This window comes from Cardiocondyla obscurior, linkage group LG16, assembly GCF_019399895.1.
Source record: "Cardiocondyla obscurior isolate alpha-2009 linkage group LG16, Cobs3.1, whole genome shotgun sequence".
In the NCBI taxonomy this organism is placed as follows: Eukaryota; Metazoa; Arthropoda; class Insecta; order Hymenoptera; family Formicidae; genus Cardiocondyla; species Cardiocondyla obscurior.
This window is the reverse complement of record NC_091879.1, coordinates 302192-326878: the sequence shown is the minus strand read 5'-3', so window position 1 is coordinate 326878 and position 24687 is coordinate 302192. Positions and strand designations below refer to the sequence as shown.

General features: G+C 43.9%; 1 protein-coding gene and 1 long non-coding RNA gene across 5 annotated transcripts in view; one reads left to right on the top strand and one right to left on the bottom strand.

Moving 5' to 3' along the window:
• Dscam3 (Down syndrome cell adhesion molecule 3) overlaps nt 1–24687 on the bottom strand; it is an 87788-nt gene that overhangs the window by 33218 nt on the left and 29883 nt on the right. For all 4 annotated transcript variants that reach the window (XM_070667462.1, XM_070667460.1, XM_070667461.1 and 1 more), the window contains exon 2: nt 10025–10115. In XM_070667462.1, coding sequence (XP_070523563.1) covers nt 10025–10058 — 34 coding nt within the window. In that variant the 5' untranslated portion in view covers nt 10059–10115. The remainder of the gene's footprint in view (nt 1–10024; nt 10116–24687) is intronic.
• LOC139108861 (uncharacterized) overlaps nt 3628–24687 on the top strand; it is a 30726-nt gene continuing 9666 nt past the window's right edge. Inside the window, exons 1-2 of the long non-coding RNA XR_011546735.1 lie at nt 3628–3705; nt 3937–3978. This is a non-coding gene — a long non-coding RNA (uncharacterized lncRNA). The remainder of the gene's footprint in view (nt 3706–3936; nt 3979–24687) is intronic.

Below are 24687 nucleotides of genomic sequence, written 5' to 3'. Positions count from 1 at the left end.
TCGCACCATACTTACTTGCGGCAACACGGTTAATTACGATTCGCGCGTTCTAATCGGCGAAATAGGATAATCGCACGGCACTTTGCCCGGCGTTAATCGCACGCGACGCGCATTTTAAATTAACTTCAATTATGTGTACGACTAGCGCGCTACCCCGAACTTCCGACCCCGAGAGAACGATAAGCAGATTGCATTAGACTCGAAAAAAAATTCAGGGCACATTGCGCGGTTTATTTCTAAGTAGTGATATTATAATGATTGTTGCTTATAATTTCATAATGATTTATTTAATGGAATAATAATATATATATATTTTTTTTTTGCATTTTTGTTTGTTTTATGAGCAATTTTAATTAACAAATTGTTTTTATGTTTTATGTTTCAGGTGACGACATGATGTCTTTTGTCCCATTGCTGCGCTTCGTATCGGTGAGTGATGTACTGTTTTGTATTTTAATTTTATAATGGATCTGTCAAGTATTACGGGCTGAATTATAAATGTCTCGGGTTGACTGGGCGAGAATAAGATTGATAGATATGGCGGTGATAGTTAAAGAAACAAGCGGTATAATTAACGTAATAGATATTCAATATACGAATAAAATATGTAGCCTGATCGATTTATAATATTTTAAACATAGAGATGAATTAGGGCAAAAGTTACAAAGTCGACGGATATATACCTCGAAATAAAATAATAATCTCGTTGCTAATTTAATAGTAGTATTTAAAATCGTTAATGTCACGCATTACCTCGGTATTTGTAACTCTTCTCAAAATCAAGTAATCGTTAAAAAAAAAAATTAATATAAAATATACATCGCCTGACCGATTTCAAGTTTTATGAGATGATACATATGTGTGTCGAGAAATTACGTACGAAGGGCGATGATGCGCGCGTTCCGTTACTACTCGATAACATGCCACGACATGCAGGCGGGTTGAAATTTCAAAAAGGCAAGCGTGGAAAATTTGATTCCTAACACATCCAATTTTACCAGTCATACATTAGCGCGTCGCGAAACAAGGTAAAAACCTCACCGGAAGCGGGAAAACGAAAGCGCGGTTTGAAATATTGCGTGATTACTGGTATCGGCAAGCTGCATTTCTCGAATAAGAACGCACGGCGCTCCCGGATTTTTCGGAAGCGCCGCGGAGCTTTTGATACCGGCCAGCTTGCGCCGAAAGGCAAAGAGCTCGGGGAAGAACGGCGCGGTGGAATCGGAAAAGCGGCGAAACGCGCTTTGATATACGACCGATATCGCCCTCCCTCTCACCCCTTCCGTCGGTCCTATCTTCAACCTCCCCCGCATCCGTGACTACCAATAATCGAACGTTATTGCGTTACCTTGCCAAAGCACTTCCACGGTCGCGACACGTGCATTCGGAAGATAACGTGGCGCGACTACGCTCTCATCGCGCGCTCACCCATACGTTCGCGTGGTGCATACGGGAAATGCGATTCTTGTCGCGGCGCCCGCCGTTGAACGAACAACGTTTACAAACTGCGAAACGTTACGAGACTTCACTTGACGATAGAATCGAAATAGTTGCGACGGTACGTGCCTAGCCCTATGGAGCGAGCCCCCCGCGGGCGGACGACCGAGTAAATCATTAATGAGATTTACGGTCGGTTTCATCAATCTTCTCGAAGACGGATGGCCTCCATTAATTTTGTACGGCATCTTTGGCGCGATTTATTATGCCATTTGAACGGTATTCATTTATTAAGATCCAAATCTCTATTTTATTCTGCGATCGCAACTCGCACGTTTTTTTTTTTTTTTTGGTCACCGCGCGGCGGTTTATTGATATATGAAACGTTTCTGTTTAAAGAGATATAAATTTTGCGGTGTCGTGCGTTTTTATACGAAATAGGATGTATTCCGCGACGAGCGCGTCAACATATCGCTCGTAGCCCGGCTTCAGCAATTTACGGAGCGGGAGAAAAAGTGGCGTTCTTGAGTTACGGACTGCAGGAATTCGAATTGTGCCAGTAGCTTGATATTGCAGCTCGTCGGCGCGCATAGAATGTCTACTGGGTATTGGTGTACCGGTATCCTACGCGACACGTCTTGCACGAAAATACGAAGACGGTTCGCGCGGCGTAAAGTCGAGTCGGTATTTTCAAATACCGAAATTCGAGTCTCGTGGAAAAGTAAAATGAATTAATTTGAGAAAGACAGAAGGAAAGAAGGAATAAAAGAAAATAAAATAAAATAAAATAAAATAAAATAAAATAAAATAAAATAAAAAAAAAAACGCTTCAGAGTTAGTTTCAACGTAATTTATTACATTCGTACATTAATTATTCTTCTCTTTCGACTGATTACGCATTGTATGTAAATCCAAACGATTGATATAAGTGACGAATATCGTGACGTAAACGCGAGACTTGAGATACATTTAAAATAATATTCGAAGTAATATTCAGCGTATGTACGCGTATTCCTTTGTAGCAAGTACAAGGTCATAAACAAAGCGGGGGTGACCGGACGCGCGGCATACCTCAGTCGGTGTACTCGAGCGGTCGCGTTAGGTGCGCACGTGGCAGCGCTCCGCATGTGGCCGAGAAGTAAGACGTATTTAATGGATAAAGGTTTATTAGCCGACGTGAATCAATTCACCTCTGCGTAGAATGATCTTCGCGTGTAATATTAATCGACTGGTTACCTTGCTCCGGACTATTTTCGTACCTTTAATGTTGCAAATATCATTCTTCGTCTGATCCCGATATATTAATAACGTGACTTATACGTAAAACGATTACTTAATTTTGTGTTACACTTCTCTTTTATGAGTATTATATCGCGGTGGGTGAGTGGGTGAGCTCGGTGTATCTCGAGGATTATTTTATTAAACGGGTGGAACTCTTATTCTGTTCAGACTGAAAAGAGAGACCACGTGCTATCGTCGGCGACGAATTAGACGATTCGCAGCCGGTTCTTTTGGAGGTGTTGCACTTTGCTAGCGTCCGGTGTGTCGGAGGAAGGTACCGTCCAGCAGTTCGATCATCCTGAGAGGAGGAGGAGGCCTAGGAAAGGCATCGCGCATCGGCGGAGCAACGGCAGGGTAAGCATCATATTTTTTTACTTGCAAAATTAACAGTGATTCGTTGTTTAACGGTACGCTTTGTCGTGTCGATAATGAAGCATAATTTTGTATAACGCGTTATCATTACGTGCGAGGACGAACAGGGGTAGTAGGGGGGGTAGCTCGGGGGGGATGAGGTACGACCGCTCGCGGTGTTCACGTGATAGCTGCGCGTGCGATAGCAAGGTGCGTAGATAATGGCGCTACCAGGTCACGCCACGTGGCGAGTATTTCTTACGCGAAAAATCCGTACGACGCGGATCACAGTACATTGATAAGTACTTGCATTAACAAAGCAAACTCTTGTTCTGTTTCAGATCCAGAAGAAAAGTACTCGTGTCTCCGTCGCCGACGTTATTCATTGAACGAACCGCGGCAGGTTCGTCGGCCGTTTTCGCGAATACGTTTAAGTAATTAGTCGTGCGATTTGTTACGGGAATCTTTTAAAACGGGAGTGCCATAACGGAATCGCGCGAGAACGTATTAAATTCACCCGGTCGCGGATTTTACGGTCGCGAGTGTCCAGTGCGCGGAAGGATGACTCGTCACGTCCCATCTGAGAGGAGGAGCAGGCTCAGGATGGGCATCCTGCTTCGGTGGAGCAACGTTGATGTAAGTATCATTTTTTATTTGTGCAGAAATCAACAGTATTGCGTTATCAATTTTTTTTAAATTAATTCTAGATTAACTTCTTCTTGAAATTTAATTTATTTAACAAATAACTTTAACATTTCTTTTTGAATTGAAAAACATATTAAAAACGCATAATTTTTTCTTTTTTTTTTTTTCCATACGAAAGACATTTTAAGACTCTCTACAATTTTAATCTTATTTTTTTTACAGAATCGTCGTTGCTACCTAAACTCCACCGCTGCGCATCGACCGGTGAGTGAAAAAAAAAATTTTTTTACATTATTAAATCGCAGCGATATGTTAATTGCATCGATAGAAATGATAATTATAATCTCTTGCTCAATCGAGGAGAAAAATGAGAGTAGGGCAGGTTGTCTCCCAAATATTTTCTTCGCGCGCACTCGGGGTTATCGCACCCCGCGATTATCAATTTTCCGGCACTACGACGTTCGCGTTCACGTAGCCGTTGTCGTCATGTCGGCGTGGTACGGGGCTCGCAAGCTCGCGTTTGTTGTGTCGCGCTGACAGCCAGAACGAACTTTAACGTGCAATAACGAGCATTTGCACCGACGTGGCGACGCGCTGCCTAACGCGGTTGCCGCCCCATGATGGATTAGATGCGGGAACGACGTATGACGGATACATCGCGAGGAAAATGCGCTTCGAATTGCGAAATGCTGGCACGTAACGCCCCAAATGTCTTGATATACACGTGTCGAGCGGTATCGGGACTGAAAATTATTATTAACCCCCCATTTTCTCCGGAGTTAAACTCACGGGACGCTATCTAAATTCCGCCGGAATTCCGAAGTGTCAGCTATTTGATAAACCACTTTCGGTTTTTCCGTCTGGCTCGGAAATCTTCTTCGGGTGGGTGTATTCTCTTATCGATTGCAATCCGACGAATTAATATCTATTTGACGGAGGTTACGGGTGAGGCTAATTGTTCCCGTATGAAAAATGAATTCGATTACATGCGGCCGTAATTTTAAAGAGTTTCGTTGATTTGTTATCCCTCCATTTTTTTTTTTTTTTTTGGTACTGTGGGAAAAAAAGTATCTGTGTTTCGGAATTGCTTCGTAAAAATTCATTTCCCTGCCGCAAACGAAACGAGAATTTAACAAACTAGATATATTGCTTTTCCGGAGCTTTAAAAACAATGGTGTGCAAAAACTCATGAACGCGAGTAACGCGATTCGTACTGGAAAATAGGAAGGAAAGAATGCGACGGGAAGGTAGGGAGGGGAGGGGGAGAGGTGGGCAAGAGGAGAAAATCGCGTCGCGAGATGACAAGGAAAAATCGAAATCGAATCAGCGTAATGGTAATGCCACGCGTGAAATTAGTTTTCAGCGCGACGCGACGTAATCCGATAAATATCGATCAATATCGGAAGATACGCGCATTGCCTCCATTCGCGGTAATTATCTTCGCGTATGTATCCACATAGGGAAAATAATCGATACGGGAACGTCTCGTTGCGAGTCGCCGGGGTTTAAATGGAAGCTACTTTTCTCATCTATCAATTTGCGTATTCTTGAACGTCCCGCTCTCCGTTTCTATTTCACGGTAATTAGGTAATACGTGTGCTCGCGAAATAAGCTCTTAATGTAATCGCCGTTGCTATCATACAAATTACACGTTAATGCGTACGTGTACGCCGCCGATATCCGCGTGTTCAAAGCGGATGTATTATTTTACACCGGTATATGTCACTCCGACGTGCAGCTTCGCGGAAGCAATTACTTAAGATACAATTAAATGTAAAAAAAAAAAAATATATATATATATATGTCTTATTCTGGGCAAGAAAACAAAACGCAACCTTCTCGTGAAAATAAAATAAAATAAAAAGAAAAGAAAATAGATATAAAATATCGTAATGTAATAATAAAAATTGCAGCAATATTAAGAACAATCCCGAAGTAATCGGCACGAACTGCAATCAAATAACTCTTTTGATTAACATGTCTGTGCTTTATATTCATTACTTGTTGTATTATTACTTCCGTTGTCGATACCGTATTATTACGACCCGTTATTTAATTAGTTGCGTACGTACAATAACATTAATCATGCTTAATTTTTATGAACAAATAATGGTGCACCTTACAAATTGAATGATCAAACATAGGTATATTGATACTTCCAAAGTAATATTTATGCGTGCTAAAATTTCATTTCCATCTAATTCCCGTCGATTTTACCACTCGTACGTCCATGCTCGGATGACGAAATCTCGTTGCCGGCTTTATCTTTAATATCGATCTTCAGGATCAAATAAAAAATCCGCTCTGCAGTAGGTACGTGCGAAACGGAGAATGACCAGATCGGAATAAAAAAAAAAATGACGTAGAACACCGATGGATAATTTGATTTCTTACGTCGCGAATAAATCCCTCGCGGTTCGCCCTTTTAATAAATAATCTCTAGCGCTTCGGTTAAGTAGGCACGTCGTCATTAAAGCCAAATAATGCGTTTTATCTCTCCGAGCTGGCGCGACTGCGAATACGGAATTGCGCAAGAATAAACATAAATTTTAACGGCCAGGCGTATGCGCGCCCTATGCTCCCGATCACCGTGACCAATATTCCCAGCGCCGTTCGATCGTCAGTGTCCTTAATAATGAAATTTGTTATGGCTGACAGCCATACGTTTCGCCGTGCGGTCTGGAGTAAATATTAAGCATATATTTTAGCGCCCCTGGCAACGCGCCCTGTGCGGTCCCCGTGCACGGTTCGCTAAAATTCCGACGTCACAAGTGCGGTATGTGGCACGATGGCGCGACCGTTGCCGTTCCAAAATCGATTTTCGTCGAAATCGAATGGTCAAAATGCGACCCGACCCCCGTTCGCTTTTACGCCCGTAACTAGATGCGTCGAAACCATTTGACATGTTATATATATATATATATATATATATATATATATATTTTTTTTTTTTTTCTTCTCTCTCTGTCGTTCCTCCCTCGAGTAAAGCACAGGGAAGCGTACGCTTTGCACTAGGATGCGATTTTTCAATTCGCGTGGCGGCAGCGTTGCGTAAATAACATCAAAAACATCAGTGCGTGCTAGACGAGAGAACGAGACCCTCCCTCTTGCCGTTCTTTGCGTAATGAATTTTAATATGATATTCACAACGATAATCCACGGTGTCTTTCATCAGGTTTCCGCATTCGTGATAAATTTAATCTTCAACGCTTTGTAACGAGGGCTCGCGTATAATGCACCGCGTCCCGAAATGAAGAAAAAGCGGTGGATATGAAAGAGAGAGGCGATTCCGAAGGATAATAGAAACGGAGGCATTAGAGCCGCGTATGGATAAGAGCTTTTTGTCGGGAATATTCATTGGCACGATTTTCATGTGCCGATATAGACTATACCGCCGCGATAAAGTTATCGTTGCGTACGTCGGGCTAGATCGCGTAATCCCGTTACAATGTCGCGTAAACTGCGCGATGTCAAAAATATCGTTCAATTCTCGACCGCTCTGTCAATGTAACATCATTACGCGGACGTTACATGTACATACATATAGTATTCGAAGATGTAGAAAAAAGGAAATTATATTTTTTCCCTCGTAAAGAATTTATCCTTCGCGTATTTTTTTTTTTCTTTTTTTTTTTCTATTGTATAAAATTGTATGACGTTACTACATTTGCGCTTTATCCACACTTGTATTTGATTTGCGTTGATATACATCAATAACAGTCGGTTCTCTGCGTTAAAAAAAAAAATAAAAAAATAAAAAGAGAGTGGAAAAAGAATATTACACATTTTTACGTCAATCCGAAGCAGAACCATGTTGTTATTTATCACTATTTATTTGATCCATTACGATGGAATATCGGTCGGTCACCGATCGTCGATGACCCCGAGCGAACGTGTTAGCCAGTGGATGTTATAGCGATCGTTGTATCTTTCAACGATAAAACAAAAATCAGGACGTTCATGTCATGCCCGCCTATCCATCCCGGCCGGCTCATCGAACGTAGCCTTCATTTCGAGATAAATAATTCCATCGAACCGGCGAACGATTCGCGCCATGCCGGATGTAGTGATAAATCCGTAGGTGTGAGCGGATAGAGGGGCACTTCACATTTACACGCGTGTATTGTTACGCACTGTACCCCTCTCCCTCTCGTTCTCTTTCTCTCTTTATTCCGCGGCCTCTCTCAAAATTTTAGTCCCGCTGTGTCCACTTTACATTATCATTTCAGCGCGTAGCTATTTTGTAACGATTGCACGAGATTAACTCGCGTTTGCGTGGGATTTCCAGCGACAGACTTTCACGCATTTTGATTTTTTGAAATGTTTTTTTTTTTTTTTCAAATAAAAATTTTCTGCACGAAGCGTTTTATGCGCTAACGCGGCTTGAATTATTTTATTCGTTATTATTTCTTTTTTTTTTTTTTTTTTGCAACGGCGACTGCGTTTCCATTACGAGATGATACGTCGCAGGTGATATATCCTAGGATTAAGAACCTGCTATTAGATCGCGTGAATGTAAGGTCGAGAAACTCGTCAAAGTAATGATCTATCTCCGCCTGGACATCCGCCTTCGCTTCACGTGCGGGCACGGTATTGAAAATCGCGACGTAGGGACACGCGAACGCGGGAGGAAGCGAGAGAGAGATTGAGCGAGAGGTTGATGGAGGACAGCGGGAGGAGGACGAGTCACAAAGAGAGGCGATCGGGGATGGAGAGGAGCGCGAGAGGGTGGCGAGAGGGCGAGTATCGCGATACTCCATCGGACAGAAATCGATACAGGGACGGCCGGGGTAACCGGGTGCGAGGGGGGACCCGACGGGTTGCCAGCCGGGGGTTTCTGTATTTTTCGTGAAAGCATTACGAACTCGTCCGCAAATATCTCCGGCGCATGGCTCTCAGCTATGCTCGGGGATTTGCGCGACAGCTTCCGATGGCCGGCATCTCCTTCGCGTAGTTCTCCGCCGGCGCCGCTCGACAGGTATCGAATTTCATTCGAAACTAATTCCCGACGTGTCGAAGATCGACGCATCCTCTATTATCGGCGTGACGATGGAAGACGTGCTACCGCGCTCTAAGCACCCTCGACGATCTCTAACGCGTTTTTTTTTTTCTTTTTTTTTCCGAGACGTCAGACTAATCGTCTAGATCCTTTACCCGTCGCGCTTACTCCCTCCGTCTTCCGTCTTGCCGCGGTTTCGCCACATTTTCGCGCGGGTGAAAATCGGCCGGATCGACGTTCTATCGAGGGAAATGAGATTTCTCGGCTCCGCTTCGCGAGAACCGAATGAGAACCGCCGTGCTCTTCGCCACGTAGTGTTGGCAGAGTGCTCGTGATCGATTACTCGTCATCCGCGCGCGATGTCCCGAGTTCGACGCCCACCACCCACTGCCAAACCAAACGTACTCCTTTCTTTTTTCCTCCACGCTGGTTTTTTCCCCCGCGCTCGCATTCGTTCTCTACCTTCCACGTGGTCATCGACCGTGGACTACGTGATGCGCGCACGTAGATGCCCCGCCGCGAATGGACGCCTTCCTCTCCGCGGCCTCAGGCAAGGGCCGGGTTTACCCTGCAAGTTCACCGAGCGTCAAATCGAAGTCACTTTCCCCCAACGTTCCCGGTTCAATAGAGACTACAAATTCTATTCTGTCTTTTATACGCTCGTGTGCGCGGACAGTAGAAATGCGGCGAATTCGAAAACTCGTTCCGAGTGATACCGCCAGTATTTGCCGTCGACGACCTCTCGGTCGCGCCCCCGTCTCTCGAAAAATTTTGTCCAACCTTTGGAAAAATAATAGGAAACTTTTATTTTTGCCCCCGCGACGCGAAAGTATTATATTTTTCTTCTACGAAACGTCCGTATTATAGGGTAGGCCATAAGGGCGGCTTTATCATAATTGAATAATTCATCGGACAATTCATAAAATAATTATTGAACGAGGAAGCTCACGTATATATTTGTAGACATTGCGATACTCTACGGGCATTCCGTTTTCTTTTATGCCGATACGAGACAGTTTTATCTACTGAAATAAGACCAAGGAATAGTTTCTGATAACAGTTTTTAAACCACTTTATTCCCTCAACGTAGCGAAATAACTCATTGTTGCAAAAGGAGAATGTTGTCGCGCCGAAGTTTATAATAAGTGGGACCTGCCGCCAAAGTTTCGCCGAGACTTTTAGATATAATCTCTGCGTAGCAGTCCATTTATAGTTGTAGATCTCACGTTAACGACTCCCAGACAGTCGGATCGAAATAAAAACCGCTCTTCTTTCCTCTAAATTACCCGCCGTAGTATTTTATAAACCTACCGGTCAGTAGGAGCAGCAGCAACGTCGAATCCATTCCCAAAACCCAGAGTGTGTCCGAGTAGAATCAGCTCAATACATTCTTGAAACTTTCCTGAAACAAAGTGCGAAAAAAAATTTAGAGAGATAAGCTCCGAGTCTTTCGTCGGTTCGTCGATCAATTAACGATGAAACTAGTTTCGGGCGGTGCAAAGTAAACTGTTAATACTTTAACGCTACGCTATTTGCGAGGCAGAATTTTGCTTTCTATTAAAATCATATCGTTATTATTCGTTGGTAACGATCATAACATAGCGCGGGTGCTTTGGACGCGCGATAACAGCGGCGGAAGTGTCGAGTGACAATTACTACAATCAAATGCGACGGACGGCTGGCGGAACTATGATAAAACGCTTGGTTTGCGCGACGTCAGGAACATATGTAGCGCGTTGCGTCAAATGGTCACGGTTCGGACGCGGGTCGATGGCCAAAGTCGGACAGGACAGTGGTAAAGAGCAGAAAGGTGGAACACGCCGTGGGGGTCGTTCGGATGAAACGCGCTTCGCCTGGGACGGCGGTAGAATTCAGGGCAATGTACAGGGTGAGCGTGCTAGGGGGAGGGAGGGGGGTGGGAAAGAGAACGTTCCCGCACCGGAAGCGCAACGGCGGCCATTTTTCACGGCGCGGACGTCCGTTTCCGGTCGACGATCACCACGAAATACAAACAAAAATGGCGGCCCCGGGACGAGAACGGGGGGAGGGAGGTGGGACGGGCAGGGGGCCCGAGAGATACGGAGCGAAAGAGGAAAATGGGAAAGACGGAAATCAAGTGCCGAGAGACAGAGGGGGGCCGCGAGGCGGAAAAAGGACCGACTGGCTTGACGACACGACGGCAGTCCCCGTCGTCCATTGGGTTTTTCTTTTTTTCTTCTTTTTTTTTTTCTTCTTGCTTCCGCCGTTCTCTTTTCCATTTTCGCCACTGCGTCCCGCGTGTTACATGTGTAAAATACTCCTCGATCATACGGTGCCTTTAAGATTCTTTTCAGCTCTGAAAAGCTCCCTTTGTACGCGAGATCGAATTTTTATGATACTTAACATTAGACGTATCGGCAAAGTTATAGATATTTGATACCTATGCTTCCATCGTTCAGCTATTTGAATGGGTTATACTTCAATCACCATCGCCGCTGACGCGAAATCTCTAAAGTCACGAAGGAAGAAAGGGAGAGGAATAAAATTCCTTTAGACGTCAAATATTAACTTTAATCTCACTTTAATAGATTTTTCCTCTCCTTCGGATTAAAAGATTGAAGAAGCGGGTTGTAAAAATAGCAGTTAAAATATACTTATTTTACGTTCGCAATAACAACGACGTAGAGAATCGAACGGTGACGCATGATTAACGGGTAAATACCTTTCAACTAGTTATAACGAAAAAGAAAGGTGGATAACCGACTTGAGCGGTAATAATCCAAGTTCTGCGGATATAAGGTAGTCTTTGCCGTTCGACGCCAAGAGGAACACCCGGCGCTCTTGCCAATCTCCGCCCTCGCCGTTCTCAATTTCCATCGCTCTCCTCGTATAATAAAGCCTCTTTGTCTTCCCCGTTACGGCGAAAGCGCGGTCTCTTTTCGCGGTTCACCACCGCCGAGAAACGGAATGGAAATTTAGTTTTCTAGGACGGGCCCGCGTCTTCGGGCCGACCGATTATCGTATCGGACGACAAGGACGAACGATCACGACGTAACTTGGCGCCGTATCCGCGCACAAACGAGCTTTTCAAGTTTACCGCGAATATCATAACCCGAGCTTATCGGGGAAGATTAGGGCGGACGATATGCGACTATGGGAATTGTGGATCCTTATCCTCATCGAGAAACCGTAGGGGAACCCCGTGAGGGTCTCCTCCATTTCTATGTGTACGTCTCCCCCATTCAATTTCTAAACCACGGGTACTTCGTACCGAATCTCACAAAAGGGATTTACGCGGTTTAACTGACCGTGAAGGTTTTCAATTCTCGATAACGTTGGAAAATCTAAAAAGCTAAAGCACCCGCGTCGATATCCGGCTATACCCGCGGCGCGTCGTGGAACTTTCGCACTTTTTTAATATCAATTTCAGAAAAGCGTTTACATCGAAATAAGATGCGACGTGGTTTTATTGTCGATTAAAAAGTGATCCCGGCGGCTGAGCTCATTGAGAACTCGCTAATTTTTTATCCTCGGGGGGGTGGTGATACGGTTTAAGCTGGCATCAACAATCCCGCAGAAGTTGAATGGCCGTGTGCGAGCGCGAACTTGGTAAGACAAGGACGGGCAAGAGTTATGCATTATGATTCGCTCCGTTCCCTCCCTTGCAACCCTCGAGCGCCAACCTAATAACGTCACTTGTTGCACGAGCCCCCCTGACCCCCGCACTAACTCTGTCGGGGGGTAGGGGGAGGAGAAGGAGGGTTTCTCTCTCGCTTCGTCTTGCGCGAAACTATCGCCCATCCGGTACGGGAAAGTCCCGTCTCAAGGATACCATCCCCCGTCTTATGAATTTCATTTATCTCGAGCGCCCGACGCAAACGCGCGTACACGCAAACCGCCGTGTCGACTTTGTGCGCGAAAGAAAAATTTACACTGAGAATTAGAATAATGTCGCAGCGGCTGCGAACCATCCCGCGGAATTATTAGTTCAAATGCCACGGCGAGCAATGGCCAGCCGCAGTATTTAATCTTATTTATAATATCTCCCTCGCGGCAAGTTTGCCTTTTTTTCCTCCCCTTTTTTTTCTTTTTTTTTTCTTAACACGCGGTTGTTAATATCACCGTCGCGAGTTATCTCCTCGGACACGTCTCGTGCATCTCGCGTAGATTTCAGACAGATCCCCGGCGTTTTGTTATAGGAATCGCCGAGAGAGAAATTGAACAATTGGAAGTTAAATATATATATATATATTTTTTTTTTTTCTCCTTCCGTTTATTTCACAACAGTAAAATGCAATATCCTTTATCGCGCGTGCAATATCGGCATGCATCGTGCATCCCTATCGAGTTTATCAAAATAGATAAAAAAAAGATGTACGTATGTATGTACACCCTCTCGGAGTTCTATTGTGGTTTCGATGCTCCACGTTCTGAATTACGTACTGATAATTCGGCGACAGTTTTTAGCGGAGGGCTCATAACTATTCGATCGACGTTGCGGGAAAGATGGCCGGCATTGAATAGCTTCGTCCGACTGCGAGAACACCCGCGCTGAACGAATCAATTTGTTCCTGGAATTTTTTAATTAAACGTTCCCTTTCTTTACTTCGTTACGCGTGCGGCCGACCGCTGCGTGACTCGCTTGCACATTGTGCGAAGCCCACGTATGAATCCGGTTCGTATGTACATGTACGTGTTATCGCGAAGGTGGTAACATAAGGATATGAAAGGTTAAATTTATTTTGCGTGAAAGAAAAAAAAAAGAGAAAAAAAATTTAGAGAAAATTTTTACGATCCTTTTTTTCCATCCCGGACTTTATTTTTATCGCGATAACGCGGCAATCTGTCTCGTCTCTCCTCGTTTTATCTTTCAAGCTTCGTTGAGCCAAGTGTATCGGAAAATTGCTAGCAAAAAGCGCGACGGCCGCGGTATCATTTGTTACTTTGTCGAATAACGCGTTTACAAGACAATAATTCGGCTGCATGAGTCGTAAAATGCGGCGCTGTGCAAATCACGTTTCCTGAGAATGCGCGGGCGTAAAGGATAACAGTAAAGAGAGATTGCTCGAATGACTTCGCGCTCTTTGCGCGTCGAATGCTCCGTCGTGGAGCATCGTTAACGAAACTCCGTCGGAATTTCAACGTGCCATTCCTCACCGCGCAATCACCGCCATATATCACGAAAACCGCACCGAAGTATCAGCCCGACACGTTCGCACGTTAATGCGGAAATGATCTCAAGTACACTCCGTCCAACGGAGAAATTTATCAAATGTTCTCAATGGCATTGGCGAGATTTCGAGCTGCCAGACTCCGTGCGATTCACGCGAAAGTGATTGCGCGGAACAATTGTGCGCGAGAAGGCTCTCGTGATTTAATCGGCGAGTTCTTAAACACAACGTCTGAAAATAAAAAGTCACTAATCGTAAGACGTCCGGCGTAATTAATAAACTTTAGCACACCCGAAAGGGAGAATCGCCACGAGCAATTAGAATTTTTTTGAATTGAACGTAATACGAAATTGTTTACTGCCCCCAAATAAAAAGTGCACTCGGTGCTGCGGAGCAAGCTGCAATTTCCGGGTAAAAATATAGGAAAAAAACGATCAACTAGTCTCGATAATAGAAGCCCCGGGCGATTTTAATCGAATCGAAAGCAAGGGAGCCGCAGGAGGTATTCTGATTGTAATCCGATAAAGTTTCGCTCACGCTTGTTACTCTGTCAGATCGCATAAAGCATAAATTCGGACGGTGTTTAACGAACGCGGGTGAGGGAAAGGGAGCCCGGCGGCTGGTTACAGTTACGAGATACCGCGGCGGAATGTTTCACCACGGGGAAAATAATCGACTGCCGGCTGTCAACGTGTGCTTGAATTGTAGGCAATAATAGCATCGCTGGTACGCGGGATTAAAAGCGACGGAAAAACTGCGCTGCGCTCGGGATATATCGCTACCCGATATATCTCGCGCTAAGCTTTTCTGTTTTCATGGGAACGCGCTTCGGTTGAACGCGCACGGTTACATCCCGGCGAATCTTCCGGGACGAGAGTTGACTAAAAATCGAAATATCGCCGGTCTCCGCGACCCGGCAACTTAAGTGCGTTTTGGAAATTCGGGCGACGCCATCGTTCGGTAAATGTCACTTCACCGAGAAAAGAATTAAAATTGAACGCGCGCGTATTCGCGGCAAGTAGAAAAAAAAAAAGAGAGAAAAAAAAAAATGAAACGAGCTTTCGTGAAATATCGTTAAGTAAAAATCGTGTATGTCAATCGTCCTTTTCTCCGATAGTTTTCAGGAATACGGTTGGGTTTTTTTTTTCAGCTTTTGAAATTGTGATTTTTCAGGGCTGTCTGCATAGTCGAATATCTCTGATAGTGACATTTTCAAATAATAATATTTCGGTGGGATGAATTTTTCGGCCGTTGTGTCGTACATTTTTAGGAACGAAATTTCAATTTCGCGAAATATATTGTACCTTTACCATTTAGAATGTAAATAAAAAAAATCTTTTATATTTTATAAATTAAAAACAAATTTTGAAATATGACTATTAATAAATTTTACAATTTTTCAATAAACTCGCAACAGCTTCGTTACCGTCGATCCGCGACAACCGGTTAAAAAGGCGAAATATAAAATAAATTAGTACGAGAATAACTTTATTAGGTCTCTTACATTACTGCGTAAATAGAGAAAGACTTAAAATATCATTTACATATCCATAGTCCGGCCAACGACTCTTTGACGGTGGAGGAAAATAGTAGACGTTCCACGTCCCTTTCCATTCTTCCTTATAAATGTGCATTAATTCTAATACCTTTAAGCTTTAATGCTCGTTGAAACATTAGAAAGGAAGATGCTTTCTGCAAAACGATCATTAAAGGTAACAAGCGTATAAAAACACTCATTATGCATTGAAAATACGCTTAATGCCGCAGAAGGCATCAATATATCAAAAGAGCTTTCGAGCTTTCGTCGCTTTAGAATCCGCGCCATGAGTTTTACCCACAATGCGAATTCATAAACGACTCTGAACGAAGAACGAGGGTATTTCTACGTAATACTACGCTATTCCGCCGAGACACAATCGCGCAATTAACTCCCCCTTCGTTAACAGCTTTCTTATGCATAAAGGACGATATTGAACTAACACTCGTTCGCGGTCGGGTATAATCCTTACGAGGAGGGAAAAAAAGGTTGAGGAAAAAAATCAAGGATCCTGCAAAAAGCGCGAAGACTGTTATGCATTTTAGTTTGCCGAGCAACCATTCAGATGTTGATTTATTCACATTTTAAACTTCAATAAAAATTATACGCCGCAATATCGCTCAAAAAATTTATCGCACATTTCACGAGACAGAACCGAAAGAAAAAATAGTTATAAAATATGATACTCGAAAAATTAAATCGACCGGTTTAACTTAAAAACTTATAAAACCGGGTTAACGTTAAATATAATTAAAAAAAAAAATACTGTTGCCAAGATATTCATGATGTCAGTTTTGGACTGGAAATATAGTTGAATTAATATGCACGTAATTAAAGTCTACATAAAATACCTTGTCAAGTCGTTAACTTATTTAAAATTAACGTTTTATTGGACGGTTAAAATAAAGTGTCCGTACGTATCGTATATCTGTATTTCTTTCGCGTTTCAAGTCTTTTCGAATAATTGGATATCGGTGCTGAAGGCAAAGGGAAAAAGGAGAATGGGTGTATAGCGAAATGAAAAGAAGGAAATGGGAAAGAATAAGGCACAGTGACGCAGCAATGTGGTAGATACGAGCGAGAGCAGTAGGGATTGCGGGAGAGCGTTGGAGGAGATGTGCCGTCGTTTCGAAAGGATAGATCGTTAAGCTACTGCTGAATGGGGACGTCTCCTTTCTAGCTCCCGTTCGGCCTTTTCTTCCGCCTGTCTCCCGGCCGACTTTTCGATTTTCTACGTCGTCGCGAAGAAAGGATATTGTTCGGCCGGCGGTGTAGCGGCGGGCGCGATAGAGACAGCTGCGGAAGATAGAGGACCCCGAGATCTCAATGAGAATTTTTCATCAGCGTTTGCTCGCTGCCAAAGTGCTGATTAGCGACAACGAAGCCGGTGAAATTGTTTTCCGCGCCGTTTCTTCCGCGCGTTCGCGTCACGTCGGTCGGTCTTAATGCCGGGACCCGTTTTCGAGAATCTCGAAGAGGTTGAAGCATTCTCTAGCGAGACGCGGACGGCCAATGTCCACAAATTCAGTTGGCCAGCCGAGTAAATGGTCGGCGAATGCGATAGCTTTAATAAGTATAATGAAGTTATTCGATATTTCCGCGGTTTCTAAAGGGAACCGTAGTCTCCCGTAAAGAATAATAACGGCTGCGAACCGTTGGCTCCTCCGTTAGCCTCCTGTAAATACGTTACGAACGTTTTAGTAGAGAAGTTCCCGAAATTTCGAATAATAATATACGGTCAAAGGTTTTACCACTTTAATGCCGCGCAAAATTGGTCGGTACCTGCACGATCTACTTGCATTAGGTCGCCCAGAATCATTTTTTTTTTTTATTGCGATTTACATTACATTGAATGATAAATTTTTTTTATTTAATATTTTTTCTTTTACTAAACTTTTTACATTTTATATTTTTAACAAATTACTTCTTTTAATAATATAATTTTCCGCAATTATTCCTTGTCTAATCTCCTATTCAGTACATAAATGTAAAAAATGTTTCTGTAAGTAATTAATTATGAAACATATAATATCAGAATCAACCGATCAAACGGTAAACACGTACGTAAATTAGCCCTTCTATTATAATATTAATCCATAAATAAATTACTCATTAATTAGTAAGTATATTTTATGCTACACCAAACTGCGGAAACTGTTGTTGCTATCGGTCAGGCTGAATGGTTCATTATCATTTCACGTTATTAAATTGCCTGTTTCAATATCGTTAAATCTTAAAATGACAAAATATTTATCGTACGAAAATTCCGCGTAACATCATGAAGCAATTTATTCTCTCAAAGTAAATTAAATAAAACTCACTTCCGAATTAGAGAATCGAATTATTTTGCAATTAAAAATTTATTTCTTAAAATTAGCAATACGTTATATGGTTCTTATTACTCTTATTGCTTCTTTTTTTTTTGCTTCTGTCAAGCTGTGACGAAAGCGTTGTTGTTCTCGACATTTATTATTTTTAACGGCAATAATCGCGCTCGCGATATGCAGCTTGAATTCATAATCAGGATTATGAATGTATTACTAATGCGATATTGATAGGCTACCTAACTTTGTCATTAATATCATTACTCAGTCACATTGCATCTGCTGAACATTATGAACGTCACAGACCGTGTAATTGTTGAATTCCCAAATACTGAATAACACTCGCCGTAGAGTTTGTCGATGATTATCTGGAGCAGGTCAACAGTTCATTATCTTTAAACGAAGGAAAGTTGTCACATTTATCTCGGCGCTTTGGAAAACTATTTAATATTGCTGAATTAAATTTTTATTTATAATAATATGTATTCGAGAATACCGAGAGCGCTAATAAAATTTCCCTCAGTCAAGCTTGCGAAAGCTTTTCATTCAAAATTATTCGTCGATACGAGACGGTGCGCGAATGTGAAAGCTTTTCAGCCTGACTGGTTTCAAACAGTTTATTTATAAAGAAATAAAAATTAATATACGAAAAGAAAATTGAAAAGAAAAAGAAGATATCTTGCGGACTTAAGAGGGGCTTGCGGAATTAAATATGATCGTGCGTTAAAATCTTTGGAAACAATCACGTTACGTGCAACTGCGATTCAGTTAAATCACTGTCCCGTCGGCGTGCATCGTGTTCTTTAACTTCCCACGGTATTTATATGAATTTTCTTCTTCTACCGTTTCCCCCGGTATTTTCCATCGAATCGCGATCAGCTTTTCGCCACTTTAGAATTTGCCCGACCGGAAATTAAACCTGCCACTTGGCCGATCCGTCCGTCTTTCTCGCTCTATCCCGGTTCCGGGCCGCGGAAGCGGATCCTCTCCACGTACTTCTCCACGTAGTCCTGGCTAGATGGAAACGATCTCCGAGATGTACCGTCGAGTGACCAGAAAGTAATATCGTTGCGGGTATTGGCCCGTGATCGGGTCAAAGTAGATCTAAAATTTGCATCGCCGCTTCGCCGGCTGCGGACGTTATCGCGAATCTGAAATAATAATTGGCTTTCCCGCGAGAAGGAGCATAGCCACGAAAAAGCTGACGAAGCGTGAGATAATTTTCGTTATCGTTCGAATGGTCAGTCGACGAGAAACAAATTTTTTTTCCCTCTTTTTTTTCTTTTCGTTTTTTACTATTTTAATTTTGGAATAACTATCCCGAATAACATTTAGGATCGCCGGGCAGATTTATTGATCCCTCATCGAGCTCTCAGTGTCATTTCTCGTTTGAAAAGAATAAGTAACGCGACGTTTCACTCTGTTCTCCCTATATTCCATTCGTACGAGCCGCGAACGGCGCTCCGAACTTCACGGAGTGACCGATACTCGTCGCGTAGTTTCCGGTCGCGAATAAAAGTATAAAAAAAAAAAAAAAAAATACAAAAAATACAAAAAAAGAAGGGAAACGTGCGAGCGCCGTGTTGCCCGAGGCGCTTCTTCCGTCGTACCGTCGTTTCGGAGCCATCGTTTACCTACCGGCGAATAAAACCCGGCCGTCTCCATCGTTTCCTGTGGCGTTGTCGCGGAAACGGAAGAACGCGTATTCGTAAAAGTGGACGTCCATTACGTCCACTCGCTCTGGAAAATTCCCCGCCGTCGCCGGTGCGCACACTCGTATCCATAGACGCGTAAATGCCAGCGAGAGGAGAGAGCGAGAGAGAAAGAGAGAGTGTGGAGGAGCGAGCCGCCGAGAGATCCCGGGAACGTTACCGGGCTCACAGACAGACAGAGAGAGAGAGGATCTCCGCAGATTTATGTCCTATTCATTACTAGCGACACACCGACGTGGCGCGCGCGCTCTCGGGGCCCGCAAGCTCGCCTGCTCGTTCGCTCGCTCCGCTTTCAACCCCCGTCGTCGCTTTTGCCTTCCTCTCTCTCCCCCCGTTTCACCCCCGTTCGCCTCCACCGCGAGTACCGATATGTTTACCGTGTAGCAAACCGGTGTTTGCTCGACGCGCACACTGTCGTCGGCGTACAGGGAGTACCACCCGCCGCGGTACCACCACGTGTACGCGTCAGTGGTATGTACGTACGTATGGCGATACATTAATGACAGGCGGACGGATACGCACGGCTGTCGAATCGCATAAGCATGCATTCAAGCTTGGACCCGGCGCGGCGCAGCCTCTTATCTTTTCTAATCCGCCTTATTCCCGTCGGACGTCGAATTAGCTCCCTAACGAGCTAGCTTCCGTGGACTCTGAAGGAAACCTTTTGGATATTTTTAAGACTTTTTTTTTTTTTTTTTTTTTTTTTTCTTTTCTTTTTCTATTCGATAATTGGCTCGTTAATAAGTAATCACGATAGTCTACGCGACACAAAGGTGCAGTATACAAAATTCCTTCCGTTTCAATCTAGGGTACAGAATAAATTTCTTTTGTTTCTTTTCTGAATTTAATACCGTAAAAATTAATTTATTTAAGAGAATTGCTTATTAAGTTTTTTTTAACGGATAATTATCAAGGAACGTTACGAGTGGATACAATACAATTTATGAATATGTCGCCCTTGGTTAGTTTTGTTGGTATTAATTTGTTAATTCGTGGACCATTTCCTCTGGCCAACTGTGTAACTAAATCGTGCGGAGCGGGCATTCGATTATATCGTGTCAGTGTACTCGGGAGAAACTATTTGCATTACCGGAATAGGAGCAAATGGCAGGCGGGGTCGCGCACGGAGCCGTATATTTAAGTCAGGATATTTGCGTTCGTGCGGCAGAGACAAGGCCAGAACGGCGGCACGAAAGGCGTGCCCGTTCGGATATTTAAGCGTAAACGTACAACGCCGTTCGATCTAGTCCCGGCTAGTTGTGCTATCGGCCCCGAATATTGCAAATTTGCCTTAATACAGGACCCGTGAATGTACAAGCCCGCTCGTATGTATGTATACGGGCGTTCGAGGTTGCGCTGCGGTATCGTCGCATTTGATGGCACGACCATTCTCGCTGAATTACGATGGAAGTGTGCACCAAGCACCCCCTCATCCTTCCCACGCGCTCTCGTCGCCGCCGGTGGTGTTCCGGGCCGGTGATTTCTCGTCGACTAACTATAGCGCGCCGCGTTACGACCTTATCTAACTTGCCGAGGGAAAATAAAAAAAAAAAAAAAAAAAAAAACTGGTATCTCGAACTACGAAGCACTCGTGAAATTCGCGGGACGCGTTTTCGTGTAAGCGTTTTCGTGATCGCTTTGAACTTCGCCCAGCACGTCACGTCTAATGATTCGATCTTCCCTACGATCCCGCAGATAAAGCTGAAGACCACTCTGATAATTCGTGCAATCTTTTTGGATATTTAAATTTTGGCCCGAGCCCTTCGTCATTCCGAGTCCGCGTGGAGATCCTTTGACTACGATTCGCGAGAGATAATAGCCCGTATTTAGGTACCGTCCTTTTTAATTTTCTTTTTTTATTTTTTTTACCAAGCGGCACTGAAAAAGATGAATTCTTGTAAAAGATGTCGCTTACATGATACACGAAAAAAAAAAAAAAGAAAAAAAAAAGAAATAAAAAACGTCAGACGTACCACAGCTTATTCCGCTTTCATCGTACGAACTCCGAGCCCATTCAGTTTATACTGGCGGCGCTCTTGTGTAATCTGTAGGTTTACTCTTATTCATCATGACTTATCCTACCGTATTCCGACGTTCTCCGGCGTACTTCGGCACGGCTGTTTCGCTACGGTCACGCTCCCCGCGCATCTTAACTTTCTTGATAACTCGCTTAATTTAAACGGCAATTAACAGCCTTAATTAAGCGCGCGATTCGATGAACTCATCAGAGCGCGAATCTCGCGGCGGCTGCGAGAACGTCGATGATCTGTTTGCAAAAGATATAGATGCCTTCGGAAGCTTTGCCAGTCATGTCGAGGAACTTTTATCGCGCGTCAAAAGTTCTCCCATTTCGTCGGCGAACGGCGCGAAGCGGACGTGTGTTATCGAGGTATCGGATCACGCGATAGCGAGAAATCGATAATGTCGCGCCCCTGCCCCGAGTTCTTAGCACACCATATTAGCGGCAATCTCTTCGTACCGAGGAAAAGAGGTGTTTGGTTACACCAAGTTTATTGAGATTTGGAAATTCGCCTTCTCTTCCTCTCTCGCGAAACCGTATTGCCATTAGCGTTAACTCCCACGTTCATCCAACTTGAATATTAAAAGCTAATAGAGGTAGATCTCCCTACGCTATAACGCCCTTATAAAAATTGTACAACAGATGTACCGAGCGCGAACGTGAAGACAAGTAATGGAAAATTAAAAGCAAATATTTAGATACAGGCGCGATAAATATTCGTACACGTTTCACGTTTATACTTTATCTCGACGTGTCCTACGCAACGGCGCCGCAGTTCCAAGCTGTTCATTTCTGTTTTGCCGCGGCGAAGAGAATAATCAGTTTTTGCTCCTTGCCGGGAGATAAATTCGTTTCACGTATTTACACTCGTACGTTAGAGTTAGGCGGTCTCGTATTAATCGCGATCAATTTCCATCGCGATAAATCCACCGGAACTTTGGTCTAATCTCGAAATGTAAGTTCATATCTCAGGCAGCTGCCGCTGCCCGACATTTGGACTGATGGCCGAGCCATAGGGGATGAAATCTTTAGGGGCGACGCTGATGTATCGTCGCTCGTCCCGTAAACGTCGAGGAAGATCTGTCGACCGCGTCGAGAGGACAGAACTGCATTCGCGGTAGACGAGAATGTAACGAGCGCGCAATGTAAAGACCGTGTCGCACAATTATTAAATTTAAAACTTGACGGTGCTTAAAAAAAAAAAAAAAAATTATTAATAATAGACCGATCGCAATCGAGAATTTAAGCGGTCACTTTAAGATACCTTATAAATTCCGTATGCTTTAAAATTCGAAGTTTTGAGTTACCGTTCGTGTGCCAGGTCTGGGTCCACACCTTTAGCCCGTAGCTTTAAACCGTAAAAAATGAACTCGTTCGTAGTCGTGAATTTTCCACGGAGAACGGGACAGATATCTAAAGGGAAAAAGAGGGTGTAGGGCATTTGCATGCGAGTACCTCGGTATTCGCAAAGTCGATAGGAGGAACTTTTTACGCTATTTCGATATATTCGTGCGATTCTATTTGCGCGAAGGCATTTATTTTACAAAGAGCGATTTAACGAGGTATTATTGCGCTAGTCAGAAACCGCGTTAATCGATGTTGCACCGTTAACGCGTTGAGCGCCATGGCGAATACTCGTGTCCGTTATGATATTCGACGCTACGTGCCGCGCGATGTTTCCTTTTACGCGTGACATTCCGACCCATTATTGTAATATGCAAATATAATCGGACCGCAAAATAATTTCCTCTTAAATATACTAGATTCCCCAAGTAGCTCTTCGTGTTCAAAATGACGTACGAGCTAACGCTAAAAAAAAAAAAAAAATACATAATCTGGATGGCTTCGCTTTTTACTTTATTTAAGTCAATTATTGAATGACGATTAACCCTTTAACGCAGCGGCAAAATTGCTCAGACAAAGCCGCTGGAATTAGATTTATACAACTATCGCAGCTCGATGTGGAAATGCATTGTACAAGTTTTTCCCTCCCCCTCCTTCATTGAAAGCGCGACGCAACCCCAGTCGAGTATTAACGATAATCGACAAATGATATACCGCTGATTGTACGAGAGGGACGCGTGTTGGCTGTGTTGTTTGACCGTGAGGCCGAATAATTCCCGTTCGGTTGTTAAAGAGTACAAAGGGGGCGAAACGTTTTGTCGTGCGTAATGCGAGAGCCACACATCGGAGTACGTTGCCGGGCCATTGGCTCTCAAACGTTGCACAATGAAATACTTTCGATTCCGCGCCTCCCCCTGCGGCCGCTTGAACGCGAGTCATGGATGTGATTCCCCAAACGTTTTGACCCCTATTATCGGTGCTCTCGCAAATAGATGGGCTTACCGTTACCGTCCGGTCCCTTAAGGGCAATCATAAGGTGTTTATATTACATTACGCCACGTAACGCGATTGCTAAGGGGCTAATCGCCGAGGCCACGCGCGCACAATTGCGATCACGAGCCGGCGAGGGGTGAGGTTTAGACGCTTATCTTTGTACACACGGTAATCCCGTTGAAACGGTGATTTAGCAGGGCGAGTCCTGCCGGATATGCGGGAGTAATAAACGGGCCGTTTACCGAGATAGTAAATACGTACGGCACTCCGCGCCTCCGTTATCAATCGTCCCCGGCGTAGGGGATCTTGATCGCGCGAACGTGGAATATTGAAATCGATCAATTTCTCTCCCACGTGCGCGTTACTCATCGCGACAAATCGGTGACGGGCGCGACGTCCATTATTTCAATGATTTTTTACGTCGGATGTTTTATATTACGCGGCGTGTCTTCAACAGCAGCCGACGGCCCGTGATCGCCGCCGTGATTTGTTGCCGTGAATTTAATATCGCTGAATTTATTATATCGCCATATGCGCGCCGTTAAAAACAATGCGAGACGCACGGCTCCAACAATGGACGCGCGATGCAACAATCGCGCCTCGTTCTCGTAACCCGCGGCCTATTACGTTACGCCGTCAGCGCTGCGTCGGCCGTTACATCGAGTTTATTATGGTAATTAATCTACATAGTGCATGTTTTTGGTTTGCTAATTGTCCCCACCGGGCAGTTGTACAATTCAGCATCTTACAATTTTCAAATACCTTCGCAATCGAGCCCGGGAAAATTACGTCGCGGGCGAGGTTGAATTTTAAATAACACGAGAGTTCTACGCGGCGTAAAAAAAATTGCGATAAAATCACAGGAGTCATCTCACATCTGGCACATCGTGCAAA